This window comes from Misgurnus anguillicaudatus, chromosome 7, assembly GCF_027580225.2.
Source record: "Misgurnus anguillicaudatus chromosome 7, ASM2758022v2, whole genome shotgun sequence".
Lineage (NCBI taxonomy): Eukaryota > Metazoa > Chordata > Actinopteri > Cypriniformes > Cobitidae > Misgurnus > Misgurnus anguillicaudatus.
In genome coordinates, this window is record NC_073343.2 from 6,288,571 (window position 1) to 6,306,760 (window position 18,190).

General features: G+C 37.5%; 1 protein-coding gene across 2 annotated transcripts in view; it reads right to left on the minus strand.

Annotated features, from left to right (window-relative positions):
• The window catches only part of sorcs3b (sortilin related VPS10 domain containing receptor 3b), a 118,228-nt gene that overhangs the window by 11,705 nt on the left and 88,333 nt on the right, over window positions 1–18,190 (minus strand). For both annotated transcript variants that reach the window (XM_055172021.2, XM_055172020.2), the window contains 8 exons: window positions 14,516–14,649; window positions 12,169–12,282; window positions 7,889–8,060; window positions 7,576–7,762; window positions 7,179–7,312; window positions 3,552–3,675; window positions 1,971–2,083; window positions 1,148–1,279 (listed from right to left, as the gene is read on the minus strand). In XM_055172021.2, coding sequence (XP_055027996.2) covers window positions 1,148–1,279; window positions 1,971–2,083; window positions 3,552–3,675; window positions 7,179–7,312; window positions 7,576–7,762; window positions 7,889–8,060; window positions 12,169–12,282; window positions 14,516–14,649 — 1,110 coding nt within the window. The remainder of the gene's footprint in view (window positions 1–1,147; window positions 1,280–1,970; window positions 2,084–3,551; window positions 3,676–7,178; window positions 7,313–7,575; window positions 7,763–7,888; window positions 8,061–12,168; window positions 12,283–14,515; window positions 14,650–18,190) is intronic.

Sequence of the window (18,190 nt, forward strand, 5' to 3'; positions counted from 1 at the left end):
GCACTGAAAAACAACGTAATATTCACTTTATGTGGAGCGACTGTTTATGCTGCATCTTCTTCCAAAAGCGCCGTTTGGAATTTGTCCTCCGTCTGTGTGTGTGCGCATGTTTAAGTGCACTCAAAAGTGCATACACGGAGAAACGAGTTTCAAAAAGCAAGCGAATAATCTTTCTGTTCTTGTCAGGACACATACAAACAAAATGATCTCGAAATACTACAATATTCTTTTTCTAATAAAAACATTTGTTTAAGTTGTTTGCCAATAAAAGACATGGCAGAAATTGTCATTGTCTTAATTCATGTACTGTATAATGCTGAAACAAATGTAGGTAAGATATAAGACTTAAGGAAAATTATGTAGACTAATAATTTAAGTTTAATGTCCTAATGATTCTACCCAGTCTCACGTAGATGCGTATAAATAGCACGAATTGTAAAAATTGTGCAATACATACACCAAATTCCACTTTGGCGTGTATATGATATGCCAGTCCTTCCCATTCACTTAAACGGTGCATCTTTTTTTTTGTTTTATTTATCGGTTTTTAAAAGATTTTCTGTTTTTTAAACCATTTTCGCTTGGGTTTAGGGTTAGATTTTAGATTTGCTTAAGGAGGTTATTTAATATACAGGTTTCTCCATGTTTTTGTCCATATTTAAGCCATGGTCACTTGGAGTTGGGGTTAGAGTTGGGGTTTGGGTTAGGATGTCATTTTTATATACCAAAAAGTTGTTCTAACCCTTAAAAAAAAGCAAAAAATTTGAGAAACCAATAAATAAAACGTCAAAAAAAGATGCACCATTTAAGTGAATGGAAAGGACTGGCATGTCATATGCACGCCAAAGTGGAATTTGGCATGTGTATTGCACGATTTTTACACTTCGTGCTACATATACGCAACTCCGTGAGACTGGGCTGAATGATCAGCCTACTTATCTGTATGTCCAACAGCTGACATGGAACTTTATTAACCGGTTCAGGAACTTTATTTTTTGTTCTAACAGGACCGGAAACATTAAAATAACGTTTCTGTTCGGAAAAAAACAATTGGGGAAAAAATCTGGTTCAAAGCCCTTGTTTTTACACATCACTATACCAAATTCATCAAAACTATGGAATAACACTGTGTGTGTGTGTTTCTTACTTTATCAAGCTGTTCCTCTGCATGTGATCTGTATGCCGACTGGTTCTTGTCTGGTAGGATAAAGAGCTCAGCGGCAGTTGGAGATCCAGGAAACACAGAAACTAACAACTGGGCCTCAGGGAACCCACAAACCTGTAGAAAACATGCATAAACACTCATAAACAACTTTATGACAGCATCTAGTTTGTGCATAAAAAAACTAGTCAACATCATTTCATGCCCATTTGCACATTAATTAAAAACAAAGTTAATCTAAGCAAATCATAATGAGTAATTCTACCAAATCTCAAGACGGCTGTAATGTTTACCATAAGATGTTGTGTATCACTATCGAACGCGCTCAAAAAAACGTCTCAGTTGAAAATACAGAGGTATTGCCAAGCCATTATATTTGTGCTTGAGCGACTTATTGTAATGGAGTTCTGTGGAGCAGTTCTTTGGCTCTGTTCCTTAATTGGCTCACTGGCTTTAGAGTCTCTCCGTTGCTACATCAATATTCACTCTGTACTCGTCTGATTCACGCTCCTCGGCAGTGCCACATAGCTCTTTTTCTCTCACTCAGACTGAGGGAAAATCAGACAGATGTACGAGTGCACGCATACCCTCTCAGCCAAACGTGAACCTCGATGAAGAGACCAAAAAGAGCCATCGGGCTTAAAACCAGCACCATTTGAGAAAGAGGAAAGAGAATGGTTGAGAGGAGAGAAAGCATGGAGAGCCATCAGCAGCCTTTCAAGAAATTTCACGAGACCTTTTTACTCATTCACTGACATGAACAGAACACTCCAACAGGAGCCCATGATGGACTTTAAGATCAGTATACCTGAGTGAGCGTTGCCCTGACAACGCGCCCCACGTCCTGTCTCCACTCTGCGACAGACGGGTTGTGCTCTTCCAGGTTAGGAGAAAATGACAGCAATAAAGAACGAAAGAATTCTGCGAATGAGATAAAGAAAGAGAGAATGATGGATAGATAGCTAGAGATGGATTATTAATCTGCAGAGAAACTGTCAATTGTGGAAATGCACCTTTCCTAACAGTAGATAAAATGTACACCAAGAAAAATTATTCTCAATTCTGCATCTGCTTTCAAACCTCCGTGAAGCTGAAAAATATACCATTCTGAATCTTCATTTTGTCAGCAAAACCCCTATGAACTATAGTACTGTGCAAAAGTCTTAGACTGCATTAAAGGAAACACCACAGTTTTTCAATATTTTACTATGTTATTACCTCAACTTAGACAAATTAATACATACCTATCTTTTTTCAATGCATTTAGCCTAGCCCCATTCATTCCTACGGCTCCAAACAGGGATGAATCTAGAAGCCATCAAACACTTCTATGTTTTCCCTATTTAAAGACTGTTATATGAGGAGTTAGCTAAATGGGTAAGTATGGTGGCACAAAACAAAACTTTTATTTGGAGCCATAGGAATAAATGGGGCTAGGCTAAATGCTAAGACATTCAAGAAGCGCTGTACAAAGATTAAAAGTGCATGCATTGAAAAAAGATAGGCATGTATTAATTAATCTTAGTTGAGGTAAGAACGTAGTAAAATATTGAAAAACTGTGGTGTTTTCCTTTGCTGTTTTTTTTACAATGGTATAGTGATCATATATAGTTTCTGTTAGAACACAACCAGAAGTGTGTATGCAGTATTAAATACAGAATAAAACTATAAGTTAAAGTGTCAAGTATTTAGTGCAAGCTCCCCTTACACTTGGCAATGCCAGGACCTGCAGGCTTTCTTAAACCTAAATTTCGAATCTAATGACTTCAGGACTGCAGTCCAATAAAAGAGCTCAAGATGTGTTTAGTGCCAAGGGAAGTCACACTAAAAACTGAGTTTTGCTAAAAGCAATTTTGTTCGAAAAATTGTGTTTCTTACATTTTGTGTAGCCTACATATTTTCGGTATTTTTAGTTTAAGTGTTTTATAAATTGGGTAAGAGTGCCACCTAGTGCATAATAGCAGAAATACAGATTGCTGTAAAAACTTGTCAAGGAAGCGTCATTGGCAGGGAAGCATTCTCTGAAATGCTAGTGTTACTTTCCAAACGTTACAGTGCGTACAGGGCCTATATGTGTCAAAACAAAACCTACTTGACAGACCAACTATTTTAAAGCAGTATTAAAGACTATATAGCTATAATAAAATTCGGATGCTGTAATCACAGAAATTAGAACTAATGAACTATGCTAAAGATGACATCAGATTACATGTTTTACTTCATTAAAAGTATACATCCTTATTTAATTTTTGCCTGCTTTGGCATTTCTATCACAACCTTACAAATCCCCTATGCTTCCAGGAACCCCTAGGTGGTCCAGAACCACAGGCTGAAAAAGCCCCTCATAAGACGCGTGAAATCTTCACAGCTAGGGGCGTTTTTATATTACCTTTGACAATGATGGTTTTGACGTCCTGTAAGACAGCACCTCCGGCAGACACCTGTACGGTGACAGAGTTAGATCCCTCCTGAGTGAAAATGTGCGACACGCTCCCATCCAGTGTGATCAGTGGCTGTAAACACCCAAAAGTTCAGTCCAGAATTAGCTGAGAAACAGGAAAGCAACTTCGACTGATGTGTGAGTGGAAGAATCATTTATAGCCGAGTTCTGTTTCAGCCCAATATGACCGAACGCCCGCTGTGTTTCACGGATGAGCTGGCATACTTTTGATCTTGGCTCTTTTCATACATTCATCTTGATCTCAGGACTCTTCAGCTTTATCATGGTATTTTTTTAACAAGCAGTTCTTTTCATAAGATTTACTTGTGCTTTGATGATATGCATCAATTCCATGCATTTGGCGATACTCCTTTGCACAACAGCTCTAGAACTTACGGTCCATTCATTTTGTATGAAAGAAAATGCAGTTACATTTTAATGCTGCCCTATTTTTCATGCTAATAGAGGTGGTGGGGATCAACAGATTTGGAAACATTGTGCTGTTAGTATATAATGGGTTAAAGGGATAGTTCACCCAAAAATAAAAAAAAATGTCATTATTGACTCACCCTCATGTCGTTCCAAACTTGTAAGACCTTCGTTCATCTTCGGAACACAGTTTAAGATGTTTTATATTTAGTCCGAGAGCTTGTTGACCCTTCATTGAAAATCTACGTACTGTATACTGTCCATGTCCAGAAAGGTAATGATGGTAAAATTTTCATTTTTGGGTGAACTATTCCTTTAAATTATTTACAAATGTACTTATAATAGTGAAAACTCACTTGAGGGTGTACACTCACCTAAAGGATTATTAGGAACACCTGTTCAATTTCTCGTTAATGCAATTATCTAATCAACCAATCACATGGCAGTTGCTTCAATGCATTTAGGGGTGTGGTCCTGGTCAATATAATCTCCTGAACTCCAAACTGAATGTCAGAATGGGAAAGAAAGTTGATTTAACTCTTTCCCCGCCATTGACGAGATATCTCGTCAATTAAGAGAAAACGCTTCCCCGCCAATGACGAGATATTCCGTCTTTCCGCAATACCGCTTTTATCCACCAGGTGGCGCACTTCCGCAACTTATACAACCCGGAAGTATTGCCCTCTGACAAGCTGCTGCATGTCTGTGTCTGTTTTAAAGATCGCTCTGAATGGGAACTCTATCAAAAGTCCGTCACAAAAATGGAATTATGTCTGCTTTTTGCTCAAAATGTGGTGTTTTTGCAGAATCCTACACATATTCAAAAGCTGATTACAAAATAACTACTCAAGGTAGGATGAAACGGTTTTTTTTGTTTGAAAGCAGAGGGTCTGTTCTTTCATTTGGTATATTGTATGTTTATATATCTGAAGGAGAACATTTTCTGGAAGGCATTAAACTTTGGTGAAAATCATGAAAAACGCTGGCGCTGGCTGGCAACTTTTTTTAAAAATGCTGGCGGTGAAAGAGTTAAGCAATTTTGAGCGTGGCATGGTTGTTGGTGCCAGACGGGCCTGTCTGAGTATTTCACAATCTGCTCAGTTACTGGGATTTTCACGCACAACCATTTCTAGGGTTTACAAAGAATGGTGTAAAAAGGGAAAAACATCCAGCCTGTGGGCAAAAATGCCTTGTTGATGCTAGAGGAGATGAGAATGGGCCAACCGATTCAAGCTGATAGAAGAGCAACTTTGACTGAAATAACCACTCATTACAACCGAGGTATGCAGCAAAGCATTTGTGAAGCCACAACACGCACAACCTTGAGGCGGATTGGCTACAACAGCAGAAGACCCCACCGAGTACCACTCATCTCCACTACAAATAGGAAAAAGAGGCTACAATTGGCATGAGCTCACCAAAAGTGGACAGTTGAAGACTGAAAAAATGTTGCCTGGTCTGATGAGTCTCGATTTCTGTTGAGACATTCAGATGGTAGAGTCAGAATTTGGCGTAAACAGAATGAGAACATGGATCCATCATGGCTTGTTACCACTGTGCAGGCTGGTGTTGGTGTTATGGTGTGGGGGATGTTTTCTTGGCACACTTGAAGCCCCTTAGTCCCAATTGGGCATTGTTTAAATGCCATGGCCTACCTGAGCATTGTTTCTGACCATGTCCATCCCTTTATGACCACCATGTACCCATCCTCTGATGGCTACTTCCAGAAGGATAATGCACCATGTCACAAAGCTCGAATCCTTTCAAATTGGTATCTTGAACATGACAATGAGTTCACTGTACTAAAATGGTCCCCAGAGTCACCAAATCTCAACCCAATAGAGCATCTTTGGGATGTGATGGAACAAGAGCTTCGTGCCCTGGATGTGCATCGCACAAATCTCCATCAACTGCAAGATGCTATCTATATCAATATGGGCCAACATTTCTAAAGAATGCGCACCTTGTTGAATCAATGCCATGTAGAATTAAGGCAGTTCTGAAGGTGAAAGGTTGTCAAACACAGTATTAATATGGTGTTACTAATAATCCTTTAGGTGAGTGTATATCTGCCTTTTGCCTGACTACATCTTTTTGTTTTATGTATAATTACTTTACTAAACACTAAAAGCTCCAAGGAAGATGCAAACCACAAACAAATGCAAACTGTGCGACCTGCACGGCACACTGAGCAGCATTTTTTGGGACTGTTATAAAGTTATTTAATGGGAGAAGTTAAGACTAAATGAGCAAATAACACTTAAAAACATATTTTGTTAACCTAATTTAAATTCTAAAACAACTACATAAACAAGTAAGTTTTAAAATGGCTCATATACAAACCCTGGAAGCCTTCCAGCAGATTAAAATGCATAAGAATATACACGCATAATCATTAAAAGCTGCTCTGACACTTTTTATGTGTTTCACCTCTAATACGTTAAGCAGACGTTACAGTCTGTCTAGGGACATAATTCTGTTAAATAAGACGATCATAAAAATATGATTCATGGGCATATATCTGAAATTTAAATCCACCCTGACTTTATAAGAAACCAGTGCAATGATGTCAAAGTGGTCTCGGTTGAGATGAATCAACTTGAGATGATTCTGGCTCCAGCAGCATGTGTAATATTTGTAAGTAATAAAGCGAGAAAAACAGCCATAAGCACAATTTTAGCAATAACAACATAAGCAGCCAATAAAAAGTCTGTCTTGTGTCATGTGATCTAGAATTAAAAATCCTATCAGGGCTTTTAATCTTGGCCAGAATACACAATGGCACAGCTGGTAGCATTTTCGTACTTGTGTTTCCCTAACTATACCTGTCCTTCAACGAAAACTATTCTGACAGAGTTGCTTTAAATTCAGTTATTCTTTTGCTTATGGTAGCAGGTGTTCTTTCTGCCGTACTTGAAGAAAAACGCAGTTTATGTCACAGCGAACCCCCACAAGCCCCTAGACATAGATTTGCTTTCGCCTTATTTGACCCCAATCCAAATCCCTCCTAATAACAGGGCTGGCCCCGGCAACCACAATATCTTAGGCAGAGCCCTTGTTTGTTAAAGGTCAAAAGCAATACTCGTATAGCTGCTTAACCGATCTGGGCCTCTGGGCCGCATGTGTACAAATACTCAGTGTTTGAACCTCTGTGCTGTTATTGAACCACCAGTAGAAGGTAGCAGTCCTGGGCTGACTGGGCCACAGCACCGCCGTCAGGTTGGCCTCTCTTCCTCTGGTGACGACCACCGGTGCCGAGAGAAATACACGCTCCACGGGACCTAGCACGACACATCAGACATCACAACAATCACATTTAGCACTGTACACCAACAGCAATTTCCTCTTCTACACCTCCTTCATTGAAAGCTGGAGCTAAAATAGATTTTTTAGATGTGCAGTCAGTGGCGTAGAGCTAATTAAGTTTGACAGGTAAAACTTTAGAAAGTGTGATTGTACAGTGGCAGGACCACCTTCTTACAAAGAAGTCAGATTCTTGGAAATATAAATACGTGTGTGTGCGCGATTGTGCTGAAGCACGTACTGGTGATGTGGAGATAGACTGAATTGCTGTCGGATCCCTGGCTGTTCTGTGCATGTGCTGTGACCCTGAATATCCCAGCGATCCGGTACGTGTGTGTGATGCTGTCACCAAGGCGACTGATGTTAGAGTATGACACAGAGGTGCCATCTCCAAAGTCAACATGGAGACTTGTAGACAAGGAGTCACCCTACAGTAAAAAACAAGATATATATTCGATGGGTATTCCTGTAAATGCAGTAAAGTGAGAAAAACCGAAAAGATTGCACAACCTTGATATGGATTTCTTTACGTCTGCATGTCTGTGCTAACTTACATTTTGCAGTGTTACTCTGAAGGTGATATTGGTTCCCAGTATAGCAGTGAGCTGGGAGTTGCTGGTGCTCAATTGTAGACCCTTAGGTGCAATGGGTTTACACTGCTGCGTTTTGGGACTCAGTGTATCCTTTAGACCCTCTCGACAGTTATTTAACATCACTCTTCTGTACCTGCACATACAGACACACAATGCTATCTGTTACTCACATGTCACTCTCCCACACACACTTATGTTTACAATAATGGTGGGGACTTATCTATTATATCATATTAAATTATATTTATTATCCTGTAACCCAACTTAACAGGCTTTGAAACAGGACAAATGTTTAATTTATATGGAAACATTTAATTGTCACATCCATGGGCATAGTTTCTGGGGGTAATAGGGGAGGTAATCCACCTCAAACCTAGCAAAGACAACCCTCTAATATTTATATAATGATTAATACAAGTTGTTTATTTAACACATTACACATAACGTTTCTCACTGTGCCAAAACAAACAAAAATGTGTGCTGTGAGTGCAGCTTTCACTACCTGTAATCTATTAGAGCGTAGTTAAAATGCCATTAGATTAAAAATTTGCCTGTTTGAGTTTTAAAGGGGCCATGGCACAAGACTTTTCTAAGATGTCAAATAAATCTTTGGTGTCCCCAGAGCACATATGTGGAGTTTTGGGTGTGTCCTTTAAATGCAAATGAGCTGATGAAATTCAAACACTGATCACAATGATGGTGGTTTGTTGCAATTAAAACTTAATTGCGCTTTTCTCTGCGCTAAATGGCAGTGCTGTGGTTGGATAGTGCAGATTAATGGGTGGTATTATTATTATTATAGTAAGGGCTCCTTATGACATCATAAGATCTTTTTCACATTTTCTAGGTTGATAGAAGCACTGGGGACCCAATCATAGCACTTAAACATGAAAAAAGTCAGATTTTCATGCCATGGCCTCTTTAAACTTTTATCATATGTAATAGTTAAACAATATCCCTCGAGCAAAAGAGCTGTTTTCCAGAATATTAGCATAACTGTAAATGTGCAATATATTTTTACAAACAAAATAAACCAAAAGAGGACAGTGCATTTTCAAGCAATGCCCAGCAGTGCTTCATGACTGAATGAATCCGCATTTTTGAAAAATTTCAATGATTCAGTGACTCTTTTATAAAAGTAGCTAAATTCGAAATTGCATGCTTACATACTATTTTTGTCATATAAATGTATGGTTAAAGTAATGAGGGTAGTGTAGCATCTGATTCCAAAATTTGTTCATTTGCTTGGTTCCTGAATCAATCGGCCGTTTGAACAAATTGGTTAAATAAATGACTGACTCGTTAATGGGGACATATCATGGAAATCTGACTTTTTCCATGTTAAAGTGCTATAATTGGGTTCCCAGTGTTTCTATCAACCTAGAAAATGTGAAAAAGAACAACCCAGTCGGAGCCGATGGTGGGGTGGACGGCGACCCGAGTTCGAATCCCGGCTCGAGGTTCTTTGCCAATCCCATACCCCTCTCTTCACCCTATACTTTCCTGTCATCTCCTTAATTACTTTCTATCCAATAAAGGCAAAAATGGCAACAAAAAAGAACAGCCCAGTAAGTTAGTTTTGGTAAACCATTCTTTGCAAGCATGTGAAAAAATAGGTAATTGAAATTTGGCTCCCCTTGTGATGTCAAAAGGGGATCTTATTATAATAACATCACCCCTTAATCTGCACTTTTTCTGCCATTTAGTGCAAAGAAAGAGAGAAAAAAATAATTGACAAAACTATTAAGTTTCAATTTTAACTAGGGATGCACCGTTAGGATTTTTTTGGGCCGATACCGATTTAAACAGACAACTTCTGGCCGATACCGATGCCGATATTAAACACATGTAAACAATATTATACAGTTGGTCTATTCGCTAGCTTATTTCTGCATCAAATTATTTTTACTAAACATGGATTGGATCTAATTAACATTCAACTGACCAACATAATAAGAGAGGCACAAATTAAGCTAAAACAAATATAATAAGACAGCATAATAACCTTCAAAGGTGTTTTTTGCTATTCAGCATTTATTTTATTAACAACATTAACTCATTTTTTTTTTTACATATAATGGATTTCTTTATGCAGTTAATTAATAAACAATCGGTATCGACCTTTCTCGTGCTATTGCCGATGGTTTCAAATTCATCAAAAATCGGCCGATAAACATCGGCGGCCGATACATCAGTGTATCACTAATTTTAACAAACCACAATGTCGATCAGTGTTTCCATTTTATCAGCTCATTTGCATTTAAAAGGACACACCCAAAAACAGCACATTTTTGCTCACACCTACAAAGTGGCAATTTTAACATGTTACAATATAAAAAATGATCTATAGGTTTCATCAGACACGTGCTTGGTCCACGAAAGCAGTTTGTTTATGTTGTCACTGTTGAAACCGTCTATATCAGGGGTGTCAAACTCATTTTAGGCTGAGGGCCAGATGGTAAATAACGCCACAAAGTGAGGGCCGGATAATTTTTTTAAACCTTAGTGTGCTGATAATTGTCTTAAAATTAACTTAACAAACCAATTAATTAGTTTGTTTAGCAAGAAAATCCAGAGAAACACACAGCTCTGTGAAAACTACATTTCATAAGTCACACTCATTTTGTACATATTATACACACAAATTTACATCTGTACAAAACCCACTGGCCTAAAGCTTTAATTTAACTTCTTTTGCCTTAATGCCAAAATTATTTATAAACCATTCACTTTTCTTTGTAACGAGAACATTCATTTAGAAAATGAATATGCTATTTGTGGCATTTGCCCTAAAGCATAAAGGGCACTATGGGGGGTGGTAATATTATTATTGTTTTTATAATGTATTATATATATGATGTGTTATATTACTAGCATCAACTTAGACAAGTGATTACAAGTGATTATAATGGGAAATATAATAACAAGAATTAAAGTCTGCTAAACATTCAATATGATTTACCTGTTGGCTTGATAGAGCTTTGAATCCATGTTTGCAATGTTGAATTGCCTTTAGCAGCCTCTCTTTCCCTTCTCTGTCGTTATTTTATGAAGGCATTGGTGTTTTTTGTATTTTTTTTTCTACAAAGTGTGCCAACAACAGCAAATTTAGTGTTTATATTAACTTAGATCTGATCGGGAACATTAAATCGATTAGACAAGCATTGTAACGTTAATAATAAGAATGTGGATATTTTGTTGTTGTTTGCTTGCTAAGTTATTAGCACTTTTAGAACACCGACAGCATATCATTACCGGAAGAAATACATAAACAAACTTACAAATTACTAATTCTGCGGTTTAACAACGGATATAATGTAATGAATCTACCTGTTAATGCAACGAACTTCGGAAACTGTCGTCTTTGCTCTCCAGGCAGAGAGTGAACACCGTCACAGAGATGCTGCGGAGCGGTCGGGAAAACACGAAGTGGATCGCCGGAATCAGTGGATCTTTAGCGGAGCGGTAACAATAAAACGGCAAGATTTTTGGGCACCGTGTTTAGTCTATGTTCCGCGTTTTGCTGATTTCCGCAAGTCTCTCATATTAAAAACCAACTAGTCACCCGCCTGAAAGGGTTTTTAAAATATGTATTTAATATTTAATAAAACTCTATAAATCATCATGCGGGCCGGATTGGACACCTTTGCGGGCCGTATCCGGCCCGCGGGCCGCATGTTTGACACCCCTGGTCTATATGGTATGCTGAGCTAAAACTTCACATATGTACTCTGGGGACACCAAAGATAAATTTTATATCTTAAAAAAGTTATGTGAAATGTCCCCTTTAAAATTTTGCCACCATATAAAGACTGTTTGCCACATGACCATTGTGCTTTAAACCGGCTGCGTTTGCAGCACATACCATGGAGCTTACCAGCAGTACAAAAAACTCATGGTCACATTACTTTATTTACATACATTTATGAACCAAACCTCTTCGGGATGCTATTTTGACGGTCACTGTAGTTAATATAACTGTGATTTTTAAATCCAATTTGTTTTTGTGCTGTTCTGGTCCATGTAATGATAGTTGTACAATACACAATTACTGTATAGACAAAAAATGCCTATCCATTTTTCTGAAGGTTACAATAAAAGATAAGGGTTCACTCAGTAATTGACCGCACAGTGTGAATGACAGCAATCGTGTTCCCTGCAACAGTATAAGCATAAGATTTAGAGGTTATTAAAGATGAGGATTCATTCAGTGAATGGCAGAGAGTGCATGACAGTGTTACCCTGTGCTGTTGCGGAAGTGTTGTCCATGGCTGCAGGTGTGTGAAGGTAAATTTACATCATACCAGAATGCAGGTGAGCATTTTCCACTGGGCTGCCTTTCAAATCCATAATCACTGCAGAAAAAGTGTACAAAAAAATCAGTTATTCAACTTGTTTAAGCTCCACTTTATGACTTTGTGTCAAGAGGGTGTATGACTAAAATCAAGAACAGTGGCTTGATATACACTCTTAATAAAGTTAAATCTCAAAAATGATAAAATGATTTCTCAATCATTCTTTGAGGCAAATGAGGCTTAACAATAAAGCCTCTTCTTGTCAAAGACCAATTTCATTGTACAAGGATCTTAAATTGCTCATACGGTACTTTGGCTTAAAATCCACTAAAATATTACAAGAAAAAAGTGACAACGATCAGAACAAAACCATGAGTTGGGGCGGAAACTACTGTATACACAAAGCTTTTCAATCGGGGTCTGAAAAAGATTTTAAAGGATTAGTCCATTTTCTTAAACAAAACCCAGATAATTTACTCACCACCATGTCATCCAAAATGTTGGTGTCTTTCTTTGTTCAGTAGAGAAGAAATTATGTTTTTTGAGGAAAACATTCCAGGATTTTTCTCATTTTAATGGACTTTAATGGACCCCAACACTTAACAGTTTTAATGCAGTTTAAAATTGCAGTTTCAAAGGACTATAAACGATCCCAAACGAGGCATAAGGGTCTTATCTAGCAAAACGATTGTCATATTTGGCAAGAAAAATAAAAAATATGCATTTTTAGACCACAACTTCTCTTCTTCCTCACATAATACGTCATCACGTCAAGAGGTCACGGATGATGTATGTGAAACTACATCCCAATGTTTACAAGTGTGGAGAAAGAGGACCGTTCCGACGTTTTTGTATGTCGAATGATACTAATTAATGTCTTTGTGTCAGTTTATTGTTTAAAATGGTCCGCAAATATGCGTTTCATATATGTAACACGTGACCTTTCGTCGTCATTACGCAATTACTTGAGGTCGTGCTGGCTTCCCACACAACCGGAGGAAGAAGAGAAGTTGTGGTTTAAAAGTGCATAATTAATATTTTTTTATCATTAAGTGTCCTTTGAAACTGCAATTTTAAGTGTTGGGGTCCATTAAAGTCCATTAAACTGAGAAAAATCCTGGAACATAATTTCTTCTCTACTAAACAAAGAAAGACATCAACATTTTGGATGACATGGTGGTGAGTAAATTATCTGGATTTATTTTTAAGAAAATGGACTAATCCTTTAAGGCATAACTTAAACAAAGAATGCATATCTTTTTTTTTTTTGAACAAGTTAAAACGAACTGAATGCAGGGGTCACAGACACACATTTTCAAAGCTGCTCAATTGTTAACATGTCATCTTAAAAGCATGATACACGTGGCGTAAGGCACTCATCTAAAGTAGAAAAAGCTCACTCTAGGCCCTAAAACATTTTCTAATGGGATCAGGCTGTAAAACCCTTTATCATTAAGAGTGTAGACTCTGTACAATGTACAGCCATGACAAACACAGCCATTGTCGGCAATAAATGTCAGCTTCAGATCTATAACACATTAAAACTAGTTCTACTTGAACCATAGCTCATTTCATTCGAGTTGTGATTGGTGGGTGTGTTTGAGATGCATACTCTTTCAGCGCTGCTCTGTTAACTTGTGCTTTATAGGATCAGGACTAGACACAGTAACATCAGCTCCTCTGGGCTAATCAGATCACTGCCACATTTATCACCCATTTAAATATTCATTACTTATTCATTTGAAGATAATTAATCATTTGACATTATGCTAATTTTGCAGGCCTCTCATTCATATTTGCCTATAAGCAGACAACTCTAATGGCGTCTATGTGTGTGTGTGGTATAAGAGAGATTTATATCGTCGTTAAGATCAGCGTGAGAGTGTGTCTCAGTCTGTGTCCAGGAGAGCGGGCTTGTAAAAATGACTTTATCAATATAGCAATTTGATAATGACATACCCGTGTTTACTGTATATTTTACTCTGGCATCTCACAAACAGTTCAATTTAATGTACAGTATTGAATGCAAGAATATCTCGTAGCGTGTAAATGAACTGCATTGCGAAGAAGTTTCACAGAAACCTGATGAAGGGAAAAACCCTGGTTTTTACATTCAAAAGGCACTTAATTAATATGTATAATTGGTTGGATCCCTGCAGCTTTTGTTCTCTGTATGCAATGCTGAGTCCTTTGATCCACAGGAGTTGCCGTCACTCACTTTCTCTATTGGAAAAAGCAGCCACTGTGTTTCTGTGTGTGTGTGTGTGTGAGTGCGCGCATATGTGTGACTCACCACTCAAAGTCATAAAGGGTGCAGATGCAGGCCTCAGCTGAAACGACTCGAGAATACTCTCGACCCAGAGTGCAACGTGTGCCCGGCTTCCTCTTCATATACACCTGTCTTTCTCCCATCACACACACCTCGCCCTTGACCATATACACACACACACATAGCTTAAATGAGTAGTTGCATTAAACTAAATATACTGTAACCAACTACCCACCATAACTTTGCTTAAAACTTGAAAAGTTCAAAAGGTGTATTTGAAGAGTTTAGTTCCAAAACGCAATAAATCCATTTTGACTAATTTGGGTAAAAATGTGTTTTCTATAGCAAGAAAGTGACAAGATGAAAACCACTATTTTCTATTACAAACTTTCACATGGAACCTTTAGGTTATAATAACATAAAAAATTCAAATCCATAATTTGATTTTCAAAGATTTATTATAAAAACGAAATATTTTTTTCACAAAATGCTATAAATCTATTGAATCAATATATAAATGTGCATTCATCTTTGCCATGTTATATTGATTTAGTTGACTAGTGGTATACACTGATTAAAAAATTAACATTAATGGCATTAATCAAAACACTTACTTTGTCATATTAAGAACACTGTCATTGCTGCGGTTATATTTGGGATGTCATCGCTGAACTTTTTTCACAGCGATCAGCTGTAAAATGTTTTGGTCCTGCTCGATTTTCGTTGGCTTCGCGTAAAATAATGAAAAGTTTTTCATAAGATCTCCTGGGGTCAATGTGTTATCATGAGAAAAACTTGATGCTGACAGGGGAACAAGCAACCGGCATTTTCCGTCTCCCGAGTGCCTCTCACGTAAGTTATTATATGTTGATGGCTTACGTTTCTTTCCTATCACAGAAAACCACCAAAGGTTTAGCAATGACATCAAAGTATTATTTCGTTTTGTTTGTTGATCACGAAGTACAAGATGAGGAAAATTAGGATTGCGTGTAATCAACGTGCCGCAATTGATTATTTACATTGCGTGGAATGGAGATCTGTAATTTGTGGAGTGGATTTATTGCATTCTGCAGAAAAGGGGGAGTGGCGTTTATCGCGTTTTGGAACCAAACTCTTCATTTTTGCTTACAACTTAAGTACATTTAAGTATCTGTACTTCATCAGTGTTTTCTTTGGAAAACATTCAAAAGCGTAATAGCGAACCCAGTCTCACGGAGTTGCGTATAAATAGCACAAAGTGTAAAAATCGTGCAATACATACGCCAAATTCCACTTTGGCGTGCATATGATACGCCAGTCCTTCCCATTCACTTAAACGGTGCATCTTTTTTTTCATTTTATTTATGGGTTTCTCAATTTTTTTGATATTTTTTTACCATTTTCGCTTGGGTTTAGGGTTAGAACAACTTTTTGGTATATAAAAATGACATCCTAACCCAAACCCCAACTCTAACCCCAACTCCAAGCGACCATGGCTTAAATATGGACAAAAACATGGAGAAACCTGTATATTAAATAACCTACTTAAGCAAATCTGAAATCTAACCCTAAACCCAGGGAAAATGGTTTAAAAAACAGAAAATGTTGAGAAACCAATAAATAAAACGACAAGTGAATGGGAAGGACTGGCCTATCATATGCACGCCAAAGTGGAATTTGGCATATGTATTGCACGATTTTTACACTTTGTGCTATTTATACGCATCTACATGAGACTGGGTAGGTAATAGCATATTTTTACTCTACACTACATTTTTATAAATACATGTTGTTTTACTTAACTTCTATTTACTTTTACATTTCTAACTGCAGTACGAGCCTGTCTGCATTCATAATTGAAGCATTTCATAGTAACTTTATGAACACGTTTTATAATCAGGTATGTGGCATTATGAATGTGATTAATCTCAGTATTACTGATGATATTTGACCCTGGACCACAAAACCAGTCATACTGTAAGTAGTATGGGTATATTTGTATCAATTGTCCACAATATACTGTACAGGACAAACGTATACATTTTTTAAGCCAAAAATTATTAGGATATTAAGTTAAGATCATATTCCAAGAAGATATTTGTAAATGTCCTACTGTAAATATGTATTTATCATTACTAATATGTGTTGCTAAGGACTAAATTTGGAAAACTTTAAAGGTAATTTTCTCAATATTTTGCACCCTCAGATTCAAGATTTTCAAATAGTTGTACTGTATCTCGGCCAAATATTGCATCAATGGAAAGCTTATTTATTTATTTATTTATTCACCTCTCAGTTAAAAAAACGACCCTTATGTTTGGTTTTGTGGTCCATTGGTTATATATAGCAACTTCATAAAATAGTTATCGGATACCAAAACTAAGTGGTCTAAAATCAGCTATTGAGTTTTTACAACGTGTTTATTCTTTGTTAATGTCATTATCCAGCCTGGCGCACTAAATGAGCCAGGACTGCCATGTGGGCCCTTAAAAATAGATGCATGATTTCTGTTTTTCCCACAAAATGCAATAAATCCATGACGGGTTTTTTTTTCAAAATGCTATAAATCTATTAAATCAATTTATAACTGTGCATTCATCTTTGCCATTTTATATTTATTTAGTTGACTAGTGGTATACACTGATTTCACATTAATGGCATTAATCAAAACACTTACTTTGTCGTATTAAGAACACTGTCATTGCTGCGGTTATACTTGGTACGTCATCTCTGAACTTTTTTCACTGCGATCAGCTGTAAAATGTTTTGGTCCTGCTCGATTTTCGTGGGTCTCGCGTAAAATAATGGAAAGTTTTTTATAAGATCCCCTGGTGTTGGCATGACAGAAGCTCGATGCTGTCGGGAGAACAAGCAACCGGCATTTTTCCATCTCCCGAGTCCCTTTTGCGCAAGATTTTGATGGCTTACATTTCTTTTCCGTCACAAAAAAACACCACAGGTTTAGCAATGACATCAAAGTATTATTTAGTTTTGTTTGTTGATCACGAAGTACAAGATGAGAAAAATTAGGATTTGGTGAATTCAACGTGCCGCCATTGTTGTTTACAATGCGTGGAATGGTGTGCTGTGATTTGTTAAGCGGATTTATTGCATTCGGCGGAAAAGAAGGAGTGGCGTTTATTGTGTTTTGGGAAAAAAGGGAGAAAAGATGACAGAATAACACGGCGGATATTGGATTTTGCGTAAAATTAAGACTCATTTTTAAAAATACAGTGTATCACGTTTTGGAACAAAACTCTTCATAGATAGATATATGGATAGATGTAAAATGTAAAAGACTAAGAGCGTGTCAAGACCCATAAAGGATGTTACTTAAAATCAGGGTTTTAAAAAAACAGAGCACAGGGATCAAAAGGGTACGTAAGTCTGTATAAGCGAGTGAAGACAAGGGGGTTCTGACCCAGTGGTTATTTTAAAGGCCAGGAGCACAGCTTTGAATTTGATGTGAGCTGCTATAGGAAGCCAGTGTAACTTGACAAAGAGAGAAATGGTGTGCCCCCTCTTTGGCTCATTGAAGACCACTTTTGCCACTGCATTCTGAATCATCTGTAGGGGTTTGGTTGTGTAGGCTGGGAGTCCGGCCAGTAATGCATTGCAATGGTCCAGTCTGGACTTGCATGATCATTTAGGAAAGGTCTAATTTTCCTAATATTGTAGAGGATGAATCTGCAAGAGCGGGTGGTGCTGGCAACATGCCCT